At 38.0% G+C, this 14,028-nt stretch overlaps 1 protein-coding gene across 3 annotated transcripts; it reads left to right on the forward strand.

The window, feature by feature from the left end:
* Window positions 1-58: 58 nt before the first annotated feature.
* Kbtbd3 (kelch repeat and BTB domain containing 3) lies at window positions 59-12,205 on the forward strand. Of its 3 annotated transcripts, none has more exons than XM_051155870.1 (3): window positions 59-252; window positions 8,669-8,913; window positions 10,441-12,205. In XM_051155870.1, the coding sequence occupies exons 2-3, from the start codon at window positions 8,693-8,695 to the stop codon at window positions 12,041-12,043; spliced, it is 1,824 nt and encodes a 607-aa protein (XP_051011827.1). In that variant the 5' UTR covers window positions 59-252; window positions 8,669-8,692; the 3' UTR covers window positions 12,044-12,205. The 3 variants fall into 3 exon arrangements, with proteins under 3 accessions (XP_051011827.1, XP_051011828.1, XP_051011829.1); XM_051155871.1 differs by lacking the exon at window positions 59-252 and adding an exon at window positions 262-603; XM_051155872.1 differs by lacking the exon at window positions 59-252 and adding an exon at window positions 10,241-10,339 and having other exon boundaries at window positions 8,772-8,913.
* The last annotated feature ends 1,823 nt before the right edge of the window (window positions 12,206-14,028 follow it).

Raw genomic sequence — 14,028 nt, forward strand, 5'->3', positions numbered from 1 at the left:
TTGCGCATGGGGGCACGGCCTGACGTTGCTCCGCCCCCAACCCGGTTGTCTCCTCCTGAAGAGGACGATGGGGGAGGAGATAGAGCTCTGCGGCACCTCGTGATGTTCTGTCAGCGTAGCTCTGGAACCTCGGAAAGGGCGGGGACAAAGCCTCTCAGAAGCGTTAGGCCACTCACAGTGGAGGAAGAGCTAACGGGACAGCAGCACAAGCCAATCGCAGCCGGGTGCAGACTTCGTGGACTGCTGTTGCAGGTAGGTGAGCTGTGGGGTCTGAGGGAGGAGTGGGCTTGGAGCTTCCTGCCCCTGGAGTTTTGCATCGCGGCGGCCAGGAGGTGACCCTTCCCTGCACTTGCAGATGGACCCTCCGCGGACCTCCCTGTCTACCCGAGGCCGGCCTAGAGCAGTCTCGTCGCAAGCCCTTTTAAGATGGCGAAGCATGCTGGCTTCTGTGCAACTTCAGGCCCCATACTGTTCTCAGACTTCCTCCTAAATCATACGGGTGCATTTCTGTTTCCTTGGTTGCTCCTAAAGATGGATGTTGGTGCCTCCACTGTGAACGTCCATTTTAACAAAGTCGCGGACGAGTTAAGAGTCCAGGGAAAAGTTAGTGTCTGCAGATGAATATGGATTCCACACTGGATGGTAGATAGGTGTCATGCTGGTTCAGCCAGTCTCCTTTTTTCTAAGGCTGTCACGAAGGATCTGGAAAAGCCAGCAGCAATCTGTCTACACAACCACTGTCCATTAAATCTGTACTCCTTAAAATAGCTTTAGTATAATCCGTACATGGCATTTGAATGTGCACTTAACGCTCAGACATTGCTATCTTGATATGACCTGTTAAAAGCGTGAGTGAGGTGCTCTTTAAGATCTGAAGACTGCAGAGAGCTCACAAGTATCTGCAGTACACAGAAAAAGCTACAGTAAGCAATGTGAGGATGAATAGATGAAGTAAGCACGTACTAATACCTGTATCAGCAAATACAATAATTCAGGTGTCTGTTTTGCATCTTATGTAGTTAAGCATCCTATTCCAATATCTGTTTCCCCGTGTTTTTAATGATTGTGTGGTGACATGGGCCAGGGCAGCTTGAGTAGGCCAAGAGATGAATATGTCTAGGTTCATGATGACTGCAGGAGATGATACTGAAGAGTATTGTCAAACATGATTTTTGAATAAGGAGTAGAAAAATACAGTAGTGGCTAGGGGAGAATAAAATGCCAAGGGATGGAAATTTCTGTTTGTTTGATGTGCATTTATGGATGAGAGTATTGGAATTTGCTTGCTATGGAAATTGTTAGTGTGTGTGTGCCAGAAACAGAGAGAGGACTCTGATGACCATTCTCGCAATTACTCCATAGTGATGGACCATTTTGCTTTTTGCCATGTCACTGCGCTGGAGGTAACACTTAATATTTAAACTAGTTTCTTTCTGTACATTGTGCTATATATTTAGAGTAGTGTTTTCCACAATAATTACACTTTACATGTTCTAACAAATAACCTTCCATCAACTTAGGTCACTTATGAGCTAGAAATATATTCTAAAACTAGAAATAACATCAAATCACTGTCATGTGAGAGGTTAGTAGTTCTTGATTTTAGAATCACAGCTTCTTTAGCTACTTTCTGCATCTCAGTCTCCTGGTAATTGTACTGGCCACCTGTAATTTTCTAAAACCAAATGCCTCCTTTTCTCTTGAGGGCTTTATATAATTTCTCCTACCAATTATTTACATTCTCATAATTCAAGTCTCAAAAGCACATCCTCAAAAAGAGTAGTATCACAGTGGATGAGGACCAGGCCTCCAGAGTCAGACTGTCTGGGTTCACATTCCAGCTCCCCACTTACTCAATATAGGCAAAGTACTTCATTTTAAAAACTTCATTTCCCCATCTATAAAACAGAGATAATAATAGCATTTTCTTTATATAAGTAGCTAGAGGATTTAAAGAGGATAACAAAGCATGCGGGCCAAGTAGCAGCATATCCTCACTAGATGATAAACACAAGAAGAAAAATACATAAAGTGTAGTCCTATGCCTTCTCAGTACTTGCAATGGCTTTTTGTTGTCATTTTGACTATATCTGGAATGAACCACGTTAAAGGTGATTTTTATAAAACAGTGTTTCTCTTAAGCTGGCTATCACACAAATGATTGACTTTTTTATATTTGTTTATAAGCCTTTATAACACAATCTAGAGCAATTTAAATCTGTTCTTAACCCTCTATGTTATTCTGATCCATCTTTGCTGAAATTCCCAAGTTATTTGCTTTTTAGTTCTTTCTTTGCTCCAGCTGAATCTTCATCCTACTTCCTCTTCTAACTCGTCTCCTGACTGGCTGGAAGTCCAGCCCTATTATCTTCTCTGCTCAGTAACTGACTGTAAGCTACTTTATTGACATACAAGGGGATAATTCGGGAGCAGAGTTTATACAACAGTAAGATAGGAGATTCGCAGAACAAGGCTTGCAACCAGATATAGGGAGAGCAGGGTACAGAAATCAACATTTGAATTATATAGTAATCTTATACCTATAAACTACAATCCAGAAATGGAGGGCACACCTGTGAGATTTTGTGCTTGCATTGAAATGAGTAATCCATTTCTATTCCAGACCTTTGAGGTAGAAAGATACACACCTTTGATCCAGATTTTGAGGCAGAAATACATAAGCCTTTAATCCAAATCTTAAGGTGGGAAGACAGATATGGCCTATACCTTCCTTTGGAAGTCTATATAAGGACATAGAAGAAGGAAGCATTTGCTTTTTGCCTGTTTGCCTCTGCCTTGATAACACATCCATTCCTTCCCTGGCATTGGAGCCTACTTCTTCATTATTCCAGCATATAGAAGACTAGCTGAACTATCCAGATTTATGGAACTGAAAAACTACTAGATTTTTGGGCTTTCTGTTCACACCTATTCATTTGATTAGCTGGACTTCAGCCAGTAAATCATTCCAATACGTATATATGTATGTATACAGATTCATTCCATAAGTTCTATGACTCTAGAGAACCCTGACTAATACAGTACTATTGTATAACTAACTTCTTTAATAAATTTCATATTTAGATATCAGTGACTAGAGGATCTAATGAAATAAAGCCCAACTGAGGTAGAACCCAGCCCAGCCTTAGTTTAATTTACTTTTTTCAGGCAGCAAGCTTTGATGTCATTACTTTATACAAGGATTTGTTGCTAGACCTAATTCATTTTAAACTGAATTTTGTAATTTCAATATAATCTATGTTTTGAAGTCACTTCCATGAATACTTAGCATATGTGTTATTCTGCATACTAATTAGTAATAAAGGAATAGCACAGAGTGTGTAAGGATTAATTTGGAATCAGTCTTAATAGTCAGGATGTGGCAGCTCACTTTGTGATCCTAGTACATAAGAGATGGAAGTAAAGGTTTGCTAACTAAAAGCCAGCCTGCTATATGTAGTGAATTCTTCCAGATGTCTCTGGCTGTTCTCTCATTCCTACAATAAAAACTTTAAACATATGGTAGAGCAATAATGTCAGCACTTTCTTTACTGTGCCCCCTCACATGTTATCCTGGGTGCAGAAACCCAGGATGTATATGAAGGTTTGTCACAGACATATGCAAGATGGGTGCATTAAAGAAATTGCTAAAATGACCACTGTATAATATGGTAGAGGGGAAGTGTTTTTTTTTAGTTTGGTTTGTTTTTTGGTTTTTGGTGCATAAGGGCAAAAATATCCAGAGGCATCTGGAAAGTTTAAAGCAGAGAGAGAGAAAAGTATACTGAACATGGCCAGCAGAGTGGACATGGCCAGGGCTAACTGTGAGAGAAGAGAGACTAGCCAGAGACAGAGAATAGAGATAGCATAGTGAGAATAGCAAGAGCCCAGAATAGTGAGAATAATTATAAGGAGGAAGGGCAGCTGAGGGGAGGGAAACCTATGAGCTGGAGGAAGTTTAGAGTAGAGGAGAAAGTGAGAAGGGCTAGGATGCTGGTGTGGACTTTGGAATGTATAAAAGGTGCTTGTGATAATGAAAGAGCATGGAAGCAAGTGTGTGCTTTGATATGGTGATTGATAGCTATATGTCACTTATGCCAAAGATAAGGAAAATGACTCCTGGCAGATAGGAACTGAATAGATTCCAAAGGGATGATGGCTTTTATCTAGCCACCAGAAATGTTATTGTAGTCCAGATTGAACTCATTTCTGGACTGCCTCTTGGAGTTTGGAGAATTGGAGGTTTTCTTTTTTTCTTTTTTTCTTTTTTTTTTTTTTTAAGATATGACAATTATGTTATGATAAGGTTATAGGCAGAAGCCTCCTTGAATTCAAAGCTAGCCAAGGCTACATTGTGAGACCGTGTCTCAACAGTGATCTCAGTTTATTATGGTAACTTTTGAGTAGTGCATTATGGGAAGATCTTATAAGTAAAATTGATTTCTTTGTTGTTGTCATTTTGGTTGGCTTGTTGTTTGTTTGTTTGTTTGTTTGTTTATTTCCGGTTATTCGAGACAGGGTATCTATGTGTAGCCTTGACTGTCTTGGAGTCTCTTTGTAGACCAGCCTGGCCTAGAACTCACAAAAATCCACCTGCCTCTGCCTCCCTAGTGCTAAGATTAAAGGCGTGCCCCACCACGCCCGGCCGGGATTTAGTTTTTCAAAAAAGTTTCTTTGTGTAGTCCTGGCTATCCCTGGCTCTGTAAATCAGATTGGTCTTGAACTCAGAGATTCTTTCATCTCTACCTCAAGAGAGTAATTATATTAGTGTTCCACCACCACCTGGTAAAACTGCTTTTTTTTTTTTTTTTTTTTTTTTTGGTGCTGGCAACATGAGTTCAGATGGCTTTATTTATTGTAGAGTTTTAATACACAGACTTTTTATGGATTTTCAAAGAAAGATAAGGTAGACTGTATTTAATATATTTCAAACTTTGAATGTTCCCTCCCTCTAGAAGGTTAGCATCTTGTGACATACATCCTAATAGGCACATTTTATGGAACACTGGTTTACACCCATGGGAGGTCAGAGTTGGAAAGAAATTAGAGATCATAGAGACACAACTAGATGCTTAATGGCCAGCATCCAAACACAGAAAGGAAAGGAAGATCAAAGCTAGGCTTGACATTGACTGGAAAACGCAAGAGGAAGTGTTTCTTTTCATCTTAGACGTAAAACTGCTTTCTAAGCTGTTGGCTGATGTTGGAATGGAGAGTCAAAATACTCTAAAAAGCATGAGCATATGGTGAACAAGTATGATTTTATACATTTTGTGTTCAAAGCCATGTTGTTTAATCTAAGCCTTAACTTTCTGTTTTAAAGAAAGCATTATTAATAGCAGTCTTAAAGAATGATTATCAACATTGAGTGAGATAACCATAGGGATTATCCAGAGTCCTATTGATACAGCCTGGAGGTCTGAATCAGGTTTGTTTTCTCTGCCAGTTAAAAAATTAAAAGACAGGATAAATCTCCAGCACAACAGAAGCAGGCAGAATCAGCAGTTGAAAAAGACAATTACTAGGTGTGAGGAGACACACTTATGCAGCAGATACACAGAGGAAAAAAACCTCTGCCAAGACCACCAAAAAAAAAAAAATAAATAAAAATCCATTCTCAAGAGCTGAGATATTTAAAGTCTCTGAAGAGTTTTCTTCTCCAAATTTAAGGTTGGTCAGTCTGAGTAAAGGTAGGATGGTTGGTTGTCCAGCAATTATTCTATAACCTGTCGTGATCCAGCCTTTAACTTGTTGAGACAGGCCATCAGCAGTTTTCCTACTGGTGAGAAGCAAGAGGTTATGAGGCCCTTATTTTAAGCTGTCAGGCTTTTGTTTCAAGTCAGGAGAGCAAGGAAGAAGCCAGCCATGTTGGAAATTTGCTTTATTACATAGCCATGGCCTTTCTCCCTATCTTTCTGCCTATCGGGGAGTCTGTCTAACTCCTAATCTCTCACTGGTACTATCAGGGTTGTTGTATTACAAAGCAACTACAAAAGTTCTAGCCATTTCTCTGTCTGATAATGTTTACCTCTTAACTGGAGTAGAAATTTTACATTTACTGTTGTCCAATTTATTGTATAAGGGTCCAAAAATCTTTATATAAGCTATGGATACAGATGCTGAATTTAAACTCTTATCATTGTCAAAATTTCTCTTTACATTTGTCTCTTTTCTTTGTGTACTAACATATTCTATGTTTCTCCCATCCAAAGTAAAAGAACAGAATTTTTAAGTACCTACTTACTCTTCTATGTCTGTCTTTGCGGAATTTCTTTTGAAAAACAATTCAGGGACCAAAGGCTAAACAGATGGTTTAGTGGGCAAAGCACTTGTCATGCAAGTGTGAGGAATTGAATTTGGATCCTTACCTCATGTGCAGTGCATCTGTAATCATAGTAGTTCTAAGAAGAGATAGGAGGCAAAGAAAGGAGAGTCCCCAGAAGTGTGTGGACTAGATAGCCTAATGTATACAATGCCAAATAACAAAACACTCAGTCTCAAAAGTGATGGATGGCCAAGGACAGATCCCTCAGTCTGCCCTCTAATCTCAGCATGCAGTGTGGCATGTGCATCACCACCACCACCATCAACAACAACAACAAAATATTTATGCAAATCATGTCCTTTCCTTTTAAATCTATTGTAATGTTCTATACCCCACCTCTAATTCTTTTTCCACCCTACCTCTAATTCCACAGTTGTTCTTATTTATACCTTTCCTTTAAGAGGTCATTGAAGATGTCAGGCTTCAGATGACTCCAACTACAGTTCCCTCCTCTCTGACTATATGTAGTTCTGTGAAAACCCCAATCAAGATGCTCCAGCTAAGCCCACAGTACACTGAGAGGAACAAATTGTCCTAAGCCACAAAGTGCTGGGAGATTTTAAGGCCCTGAATAACCACAAGAGAGAGGTACCTGGGAATCAGTTTCCCTATTTCTCTGAGAACTATTGCCCTAGTTCACTTTCTTTCACCTTGTTTTACATTTTCTTAATTTTGTTTATTAACACTTTTGTATCTGGAGTAGAACTTTTTTGGGATGTTAATGATTACCTGGCCTCAGGCTGTTTTGCATTCTTTACCTGTGCCTTTAACAGTCCTTAGTATTAGTATGCTGTTTTTCTTTCTGCTTTCAAATAGGTCACCTGGGACCAATGTTTGCTTTTCTTTCTTCCAGTATAGTGGTATTGTTTTAGTTAGGATTTCTATTGCTGTGACCATTACCACATTAACTCTTAAAAAGGAGAACATTTAATTGGGACTGGCTTAGTTACAAGGTTTAGTCTTTGGTTTTTGTTTTGTTTTGTTTTGTTTTTGTTTTTTTGGGGTTTTTTTTTTTTTTTTTTTTTTTTTGGTTTTGGTTTTTGTTTTGGTTTGTTTTGGTTTTGGTTTTTCGAGACAGTTTCTCTGTGTAGCCTTGGCGGTCCTGGACTCACTTTGTTGACCAGGCTGGCCTCGAACTCACAGCGATCTGCCTGCCTCTGCCTCCGGAGTACTGGGATTAAAGGAGTGCACCACCACGCCCAGCTTTACAAGGTTTAGTCTATTGTCATAGCAGGAAGCATGGCTCTAGAGCAGGAGCTGAGATTTCTAAATCCAGATGGGAAGGCAGCAGGAAGAGAGAGCAACAGTGGGCCTGGCTTGAGCATTTGAAACCTCAAAGCTCACCTCCAGTGACACACTTCCTCCAACAAGACCATACCTACTCCAACAATGCTACACCTCCTAATAGTGCCACTCTCTACCAGCCATTTTTATTCACACCACCATGGCCATAAATGAGCTAATAAACCACCAAACTGATGTTTTGTATTGTTTTTCCTTAAGCCAGTTCTCTTCTGAAAGTAAGGGTTAGTGTTAGAGTTAGAAGATATATAGTCTGCACATCAGTATCAACATTTTAATCTTGATTTTGCCACAGTAGATTATGCATAGAAGGACACAGGGATATATAAAGTGTTTACTAAAACAAGAACTTCTTCAGGAGTAATACTTGTTTATTAACGATAAGATAAGCCATTAGTGGAGGCCAAAAGAAGTTAGGTATTCATACAACTTATACATATCAATCCTATTACCATAAATGTCAGGTCTCAATTATGTACTTCTCAATTCAAATATGCTCAACATGTATGAACATTGAAAAAATTCATATGAAATATCATAAAAATGTTTAAAGAAAGGTTTATTTTTATATTATTACTGCTCTTTTTAAAATATATTTATTATTCATATAGTATTCTGCCCCTATGTGTGCTTGCACACCAGAAGAGGGCACTAGATATCATTATAGATGGTTGTGAGCCACTATGTTTGCTGGGAATTGAACTCAGGACCTTTGGAAGAATAGACAGTGTTCTTAACCTCTGAGCCATCTCTCCAGCCCCATTACTGCTCTTGAATATTATAATTTCACACCATGGTTACATTTGTAAAAATTCATTTTGTTTATTATGAGGGTTATAACAAGCATGGAAATGTCAGAAGATAATTTTGTGGAGTCGGTTCTCTTCTTCTACCTTCATATGAGGTCTATGACTCTAACTTAGGTCACGAGGCTTGCATGGAAAGAGCTTTTACCTGACAAGCCATCTTGCCAACCTAAAGAGGGCAAATTAAGTCTGAAAATTTAAGTAGCTTCTACTACACTTTTTTTTTAAATTCTAGTTCTAAGAAGAAGTGGAATTGGCTATGGATAATTCATATGATTTAAATGAACAAAGCTCATGGAATGGAATCTCATCTGAGAAGAAAAATAATTTTCTTACATCAGAAGATCATGGACAGAAAATCTTAAGTGTGCTGCAGAGCTTTAGAGAGCAGAATGTCTTTTATGATTTCAAAATAATCTTGAAAGAAGAAATAATCCCATGTCATCGTTGTGTGTTGGCAGCATGCAGTGACTTTTTCAGGTACTCTGCCCTCCCCTCGCCTGTGCCTTTGATTTTATAAATGAAAATTTACATTATTTTATACAACTATACTCAGTGCCCCCTGAGCATGCTATAGTAATTTTTAATTTTTAATAAAAAGACTTAATTAGAACTAGTTTACTAATAGCTTTTGGATGTGGAATATTAAGGTACAGCTGTAAAAATAAGAGTCTTCCTAGGACACCACTTCCCAAAGATCTTAAAAATAAGTTCTTGGTAGGAGTGGGGTTCATACAGGGTCAGCTTTATTTGAGAAATCTCTGAGTAATATTATTTTAGCAAAAGGTGAAATACCCAAGTTGAGCAAATATAGAAGCGGAGATTTTAAAAATTGACCAAGAAGAAAATAATTTTAATTATGTCCATGCCATATCCCAGGGAGGAACTCCAGCCCAGAGGCCTTAAATTTTCTCCATCCACATGCAATGGCATGTAATCTCAGCATTGAGGGGGCTGAGGGAAGACAGTTGCCATAAGTAGGTTTCTGATGCTATGGTAGGTTAAAAGTCAGATGTATTATTATAGTACTGTGGCAATTGTCTCCTGCCAGTAGTGAAACAGCTATGTTTTGCAGACACCCTGCAGTCAGCTACTTTAGTCATATTGCAGTAAACTCAAATCCTCACTTGATACTCTGCTGTATGTCCCATTTTGGAAGACAAATTAAGTAGAGTTTTAATCTCCCAACAAATTTGGTAAATAGAGGGTAAGATTTTAATATATGAAACAAAGTGGATATTATACTGCATTTATTTTTTTTTAAGTTGGGAACTGATCCCAGGGCTTTATGCTGTTCTGCTTTTAATTATTAATTCAAAACCTGCTTTTCATAAACATATAATTCAAGACCTGCTGTATTGCCCTCAGAGTAAATTTTGTAGACTGGATTTTATTTAGCAAGCAGTTCTTGCTATCTGCTGCTTTCTGATCACCTGCCTCTTTGGGGTGTTGCTTTGAATTTGGAGCTTAATAATGTCCTTGGCCAAAGAGGCTCCAGCAGTCATGAACTATCTGCTTGCTTACAGAAACTGTAACTCTTCTTCTCTTCTTCGCGTTTATCATTCTTTGAACTCCACTGGGATCCCCAACGTTAGACTCTGTTACTTCCAGGCCCCCTTTGTCTTTTCTCCTCCTTTTGCACATAGGTTTCCTTCCATGTAGCTTTTTTGAATTCATTATCCTTATAAATGTGGCCTGTGATCATAGTCATCTATTTGGTGGTTAAATACTTAGGTTCCTTTGGTTTTTTATTTCTGTGGTTGGCTTTGGTTTTTTTTGTTTCTGTTGTTTTGTTTTGTTTTGACAGGGTTTTCTGTACAGCCTTCCCTGACCTGGAGACTCGGTGTAGGTGAAGCTGGCCTCAAACTCACAGGGAACTGCCTACTTCTGACTCCCTGAGTGCTGGGTACTTAGGTTCTTAGTAAATATGCCCTAATCTAAATTCTAGGTCTACAGCTTACTAAATAATTTGTTTACTTGAGCTCCTTTGTTCTTTATTTTTTTCAGGGCTATGTTCGAAGTTAACATGAAAGAAAGAGATGATGGAAGTGTTACCATTACTAACTTATCCTCCAACGCAGTAAAGGCATTTCTTGACTATGCCTATTCCGGAAAAACAAAAATAACGGATGATAACGTGGAAATGTTCTTCCAGTTGTCATCCTTTCTTCAGGATTCCTTCCTGTCTAAAGCTTGCAGTGACTTTTTAATAAAAAGCATCAATCTTGTCAATTGTTTACATTTGTTATCTCTGTCAGACAGCTATGGCTCTGCCCATTTGTTCAATCATGCTTTATATTTTGTACAGCGTCACTTTCATCTGTTGTTTAAATCCAGCGAGTTTTTAGAGATGAATTTTGGAGTGCTGCAAAAGTGTCTGGAATCAGATGAGTTAAATGTACCTGAAGAAGAAATGGTCCTGAAGGTTGTCCTCACATGGATTAAATATAATTTAGAGTCCAGGCAAAAGCACCTGCCACACTTGATTACAAAAGTAAGATTACATCAATTATCTGAGGACACACTTCAAGACTGTCTTCTCAGTGAGGAGTATTTACTCAAAAGCACAAACTGTTTTGATACAATCATGGATGCCATTAAGTGTGTTCAAGGTTCTTGTGGCCTTTTCCCTGATGCTCGGCCATCCACAACTGAAAAATATATATTCATCCATAAAACAGAGGAAAATGGAGAAAATCAATATACATTTTGCTATAATATTAAGACTGACTCATGGAAAATATTGCCACAATCACATCTGATTGATTTGCCAGGATCTAGTCTCTCTAGCTATGGAGAGAAAATATTCTTGACAGGTGGTTGCAAAGGGAAGTGCTGTAGAAAGATTCGACTTCATATTGCTGAGTCTTACCATGACGCCACTGACCAGACCTGGTGCTACTGTCCAATTAAAAATGAGTTTTTCTTGGTTTCAACCATGAAAACCCCAAGAACCATGCATACATCAGTCATGGCTCTCAATCGATTATTTGTAATAGGTGGAAAAACTAGAGGATCCCAGGACATTAAAAGTCTCTTAGATGTTGAATCTTATGACCCACTGTCCAAAGAGTGGACATCAGTTAGCCCTTTACCCAGAGGCATCTATTACCCAGAAGCCAGTGCATGCCAGAATGTCATTTATGTTCTTGGATCTGAGGTAGAGATGGCAGATGCTTTTAACCCATCACTTGATTGCTTTTTTAAATACAATGCTACAACTGACCAGTGGTCTGAACTAGTAGCAGAGTTTGGACAATTTTTTCATGCTACTCTAATTAAAGCTGTCCCAGTAAATTGTACACTGTACATATGTGATCTTTCCACCTATAAGGTATATAGTTTTTGTCCTGATACTTGCGTTTGGAAAGGAGAAGGATCTTTTGAGTGTGCAGGCTTTAATGCAGGTGCAATTGGGATTGAGGATAAGATTTACATATTAGGTGGAGATTATGCACCAGATGAGATCACAGATGAGGTGCAGGTCTACCACAGCAGCAGGTCAGAGTGGGAAGAGGTGTCACCGATGCCAAGAGCCTTAACTGAATTTTACTGCCAATTCATTCAGTTTAACAAATACAGAGACCCATGGTTTTCTAATCATTTCTAAAAGTAATATTTGCATGAGTAGTCTAAAATTATGCCTAGTAGAGTTGGTAAAAAATACATTTTACCGAAGTTTTATTGAATATAATTTCATTTTGAATAGTCCAGAACCTTTAGTGTTTTCTTATGTAAATAGAAATTACAGATTCTGGCCCTTTGACTTTAAGGAAAAGAAAATCAGTGTTCACAGATGTGTACTGTGTAGAAGGAAAAAATCTCGAAGTGAAATTGGCTTATAGATACTACACATTGTGACATGATGATAATCTAGAAATAGGTAAGATGCTCACATTGAACACTGTAGGTCTAAGAATTTTAAATCCCTATATTCTGCTTGGTGGTTAAATGACTTCATTTTACCTTTGTTGTGGTCAGAAACGTTCTGAAATACATTTTTCCATTCTTCTGGTCAATACACTAAAAATAGTTTAGCTTTACTGTTATTTTATGTAATGTTATGTACAGGTACTGTATTTGTTATTAATATTGGAATGCAATAGAGTGCAGTTAATTTTTAATTGCTAGTTCTATTTGTTTTCAGTGTTACTGTGAAACAGCTTTTAGTAACACTCTGACTCATTTTCTGTTCAAATTTGGTATATTTGCATTTTTATTTCATTAGCATTCTAAATTGCAGTAACCCTGAGTATTGTCTTAACATATAACTCACTCACTGAGTGATGTCCTTGCAATCTGAAATAGTACTTTTAAAATGCTTTTTCTGTATCATTAGCATCTGCTCCCCCAACATAGAGGACATAAAGTTTTTTACCTCTAGAGAAGTTTGTCTTATTTAGTCAGCATACGAAGCAGTGGGTTTTGTTGTGTCCCTTTTATACATGTTTGTCATTATACTTTAGTTCCGATTTATCTCCCTCTCCCACTGTTTCCACCCATCCTGCAAGCCATCCTGATTTCTTCCTGCCAGGTAGTCTCTCTTTTGTTCCCAGGTCACATGCATTCCTTACCCTCTAATCCCTTAACATCTCTTCCTTCAGATCTTTCTACATCCATGTGCATATGTATGCATGCAGATATGAAAGCACCTAGATTCAGCATGAGAGAAAATACAATATTTGTCTTTCTGAATTTGGATTCTTTCACATACCATATTGACCTCTCGTTTGTCCATTTTTCTACAGATGCTCTGATTGCACTCTTGACGGCTGAATAGAATTCCATTGTGTATATACACTACATTTTCTATAATCATCCATTGATGGTCATCTAGGCTGATGCCTGACTGTTATGAACAGTACAACAAGAAACATAAATGTTCACTGAGAATGCTTTGTATATAACCAGGAGCTGCAGTCAGATTCCAGAGATTAATTAGTACCTTACAAGTTTCCTGACATGGACACTAATTTAAAGCACTATGTTGTTTTACAACTTGAGTAAATTATTCTAAGTGAATCAGTCTCAGAAGACAGGACTTGTGAAATCAGTAGTTTCAAAATCGATGTCTGTGTCAGCTTTAGTCAGAATGTGAGCATCCTTGTGCCTCAGCAAGGTCATTGCTTTGCAAGAGGCATGCTTCTTTAATTGGTCTAAAAAATACTGGCATTTTAGGTTTTAAGATCCCTGATTCAAATCTCAGGAATTATATATATTGCACAACTCAGAGTTAGTGTTGTTTTCTACACTATCTTGTAAATATTAATTTGCAGTAAGTGTGCAGTTAAGATTGGCCAGTCAAGATTGACTTAAATGAAAGTCCTTTTACTTTACCACTTATATTTTCAAAACCAAAGTATATTTTCATGCGGCTTGAAAATTGGACTCTCAGATGTCAGAGAGTGTATTCAGTAAAATCAAGTTTTTTTAAAAAAACACAATCAGGTGGCTCGGTCTTTTACTTTAATATCTGCTTAATAAAATATTAACAATAAGTGACTTATATGGGGCTGTTAAGTATTTCTTAGTAAAGTATGCTTAAATAATATCAACAGTGAGTCTAGGAATTATTCATTTCTCCCAAAAAGGAAA

This window comes from Acomys russatus, chromosome 14, assembly GCF_903995435.1.
Source record: "Acomys russatus chromosome 14, mAcoRus1.1, whole genome shotgun sequence".
Lineage (NCBI taxonomy): Eukaryota > Metazoa > Chordata > Mammalia > Rodentia > Muridae > Acomys > Acomys russatus.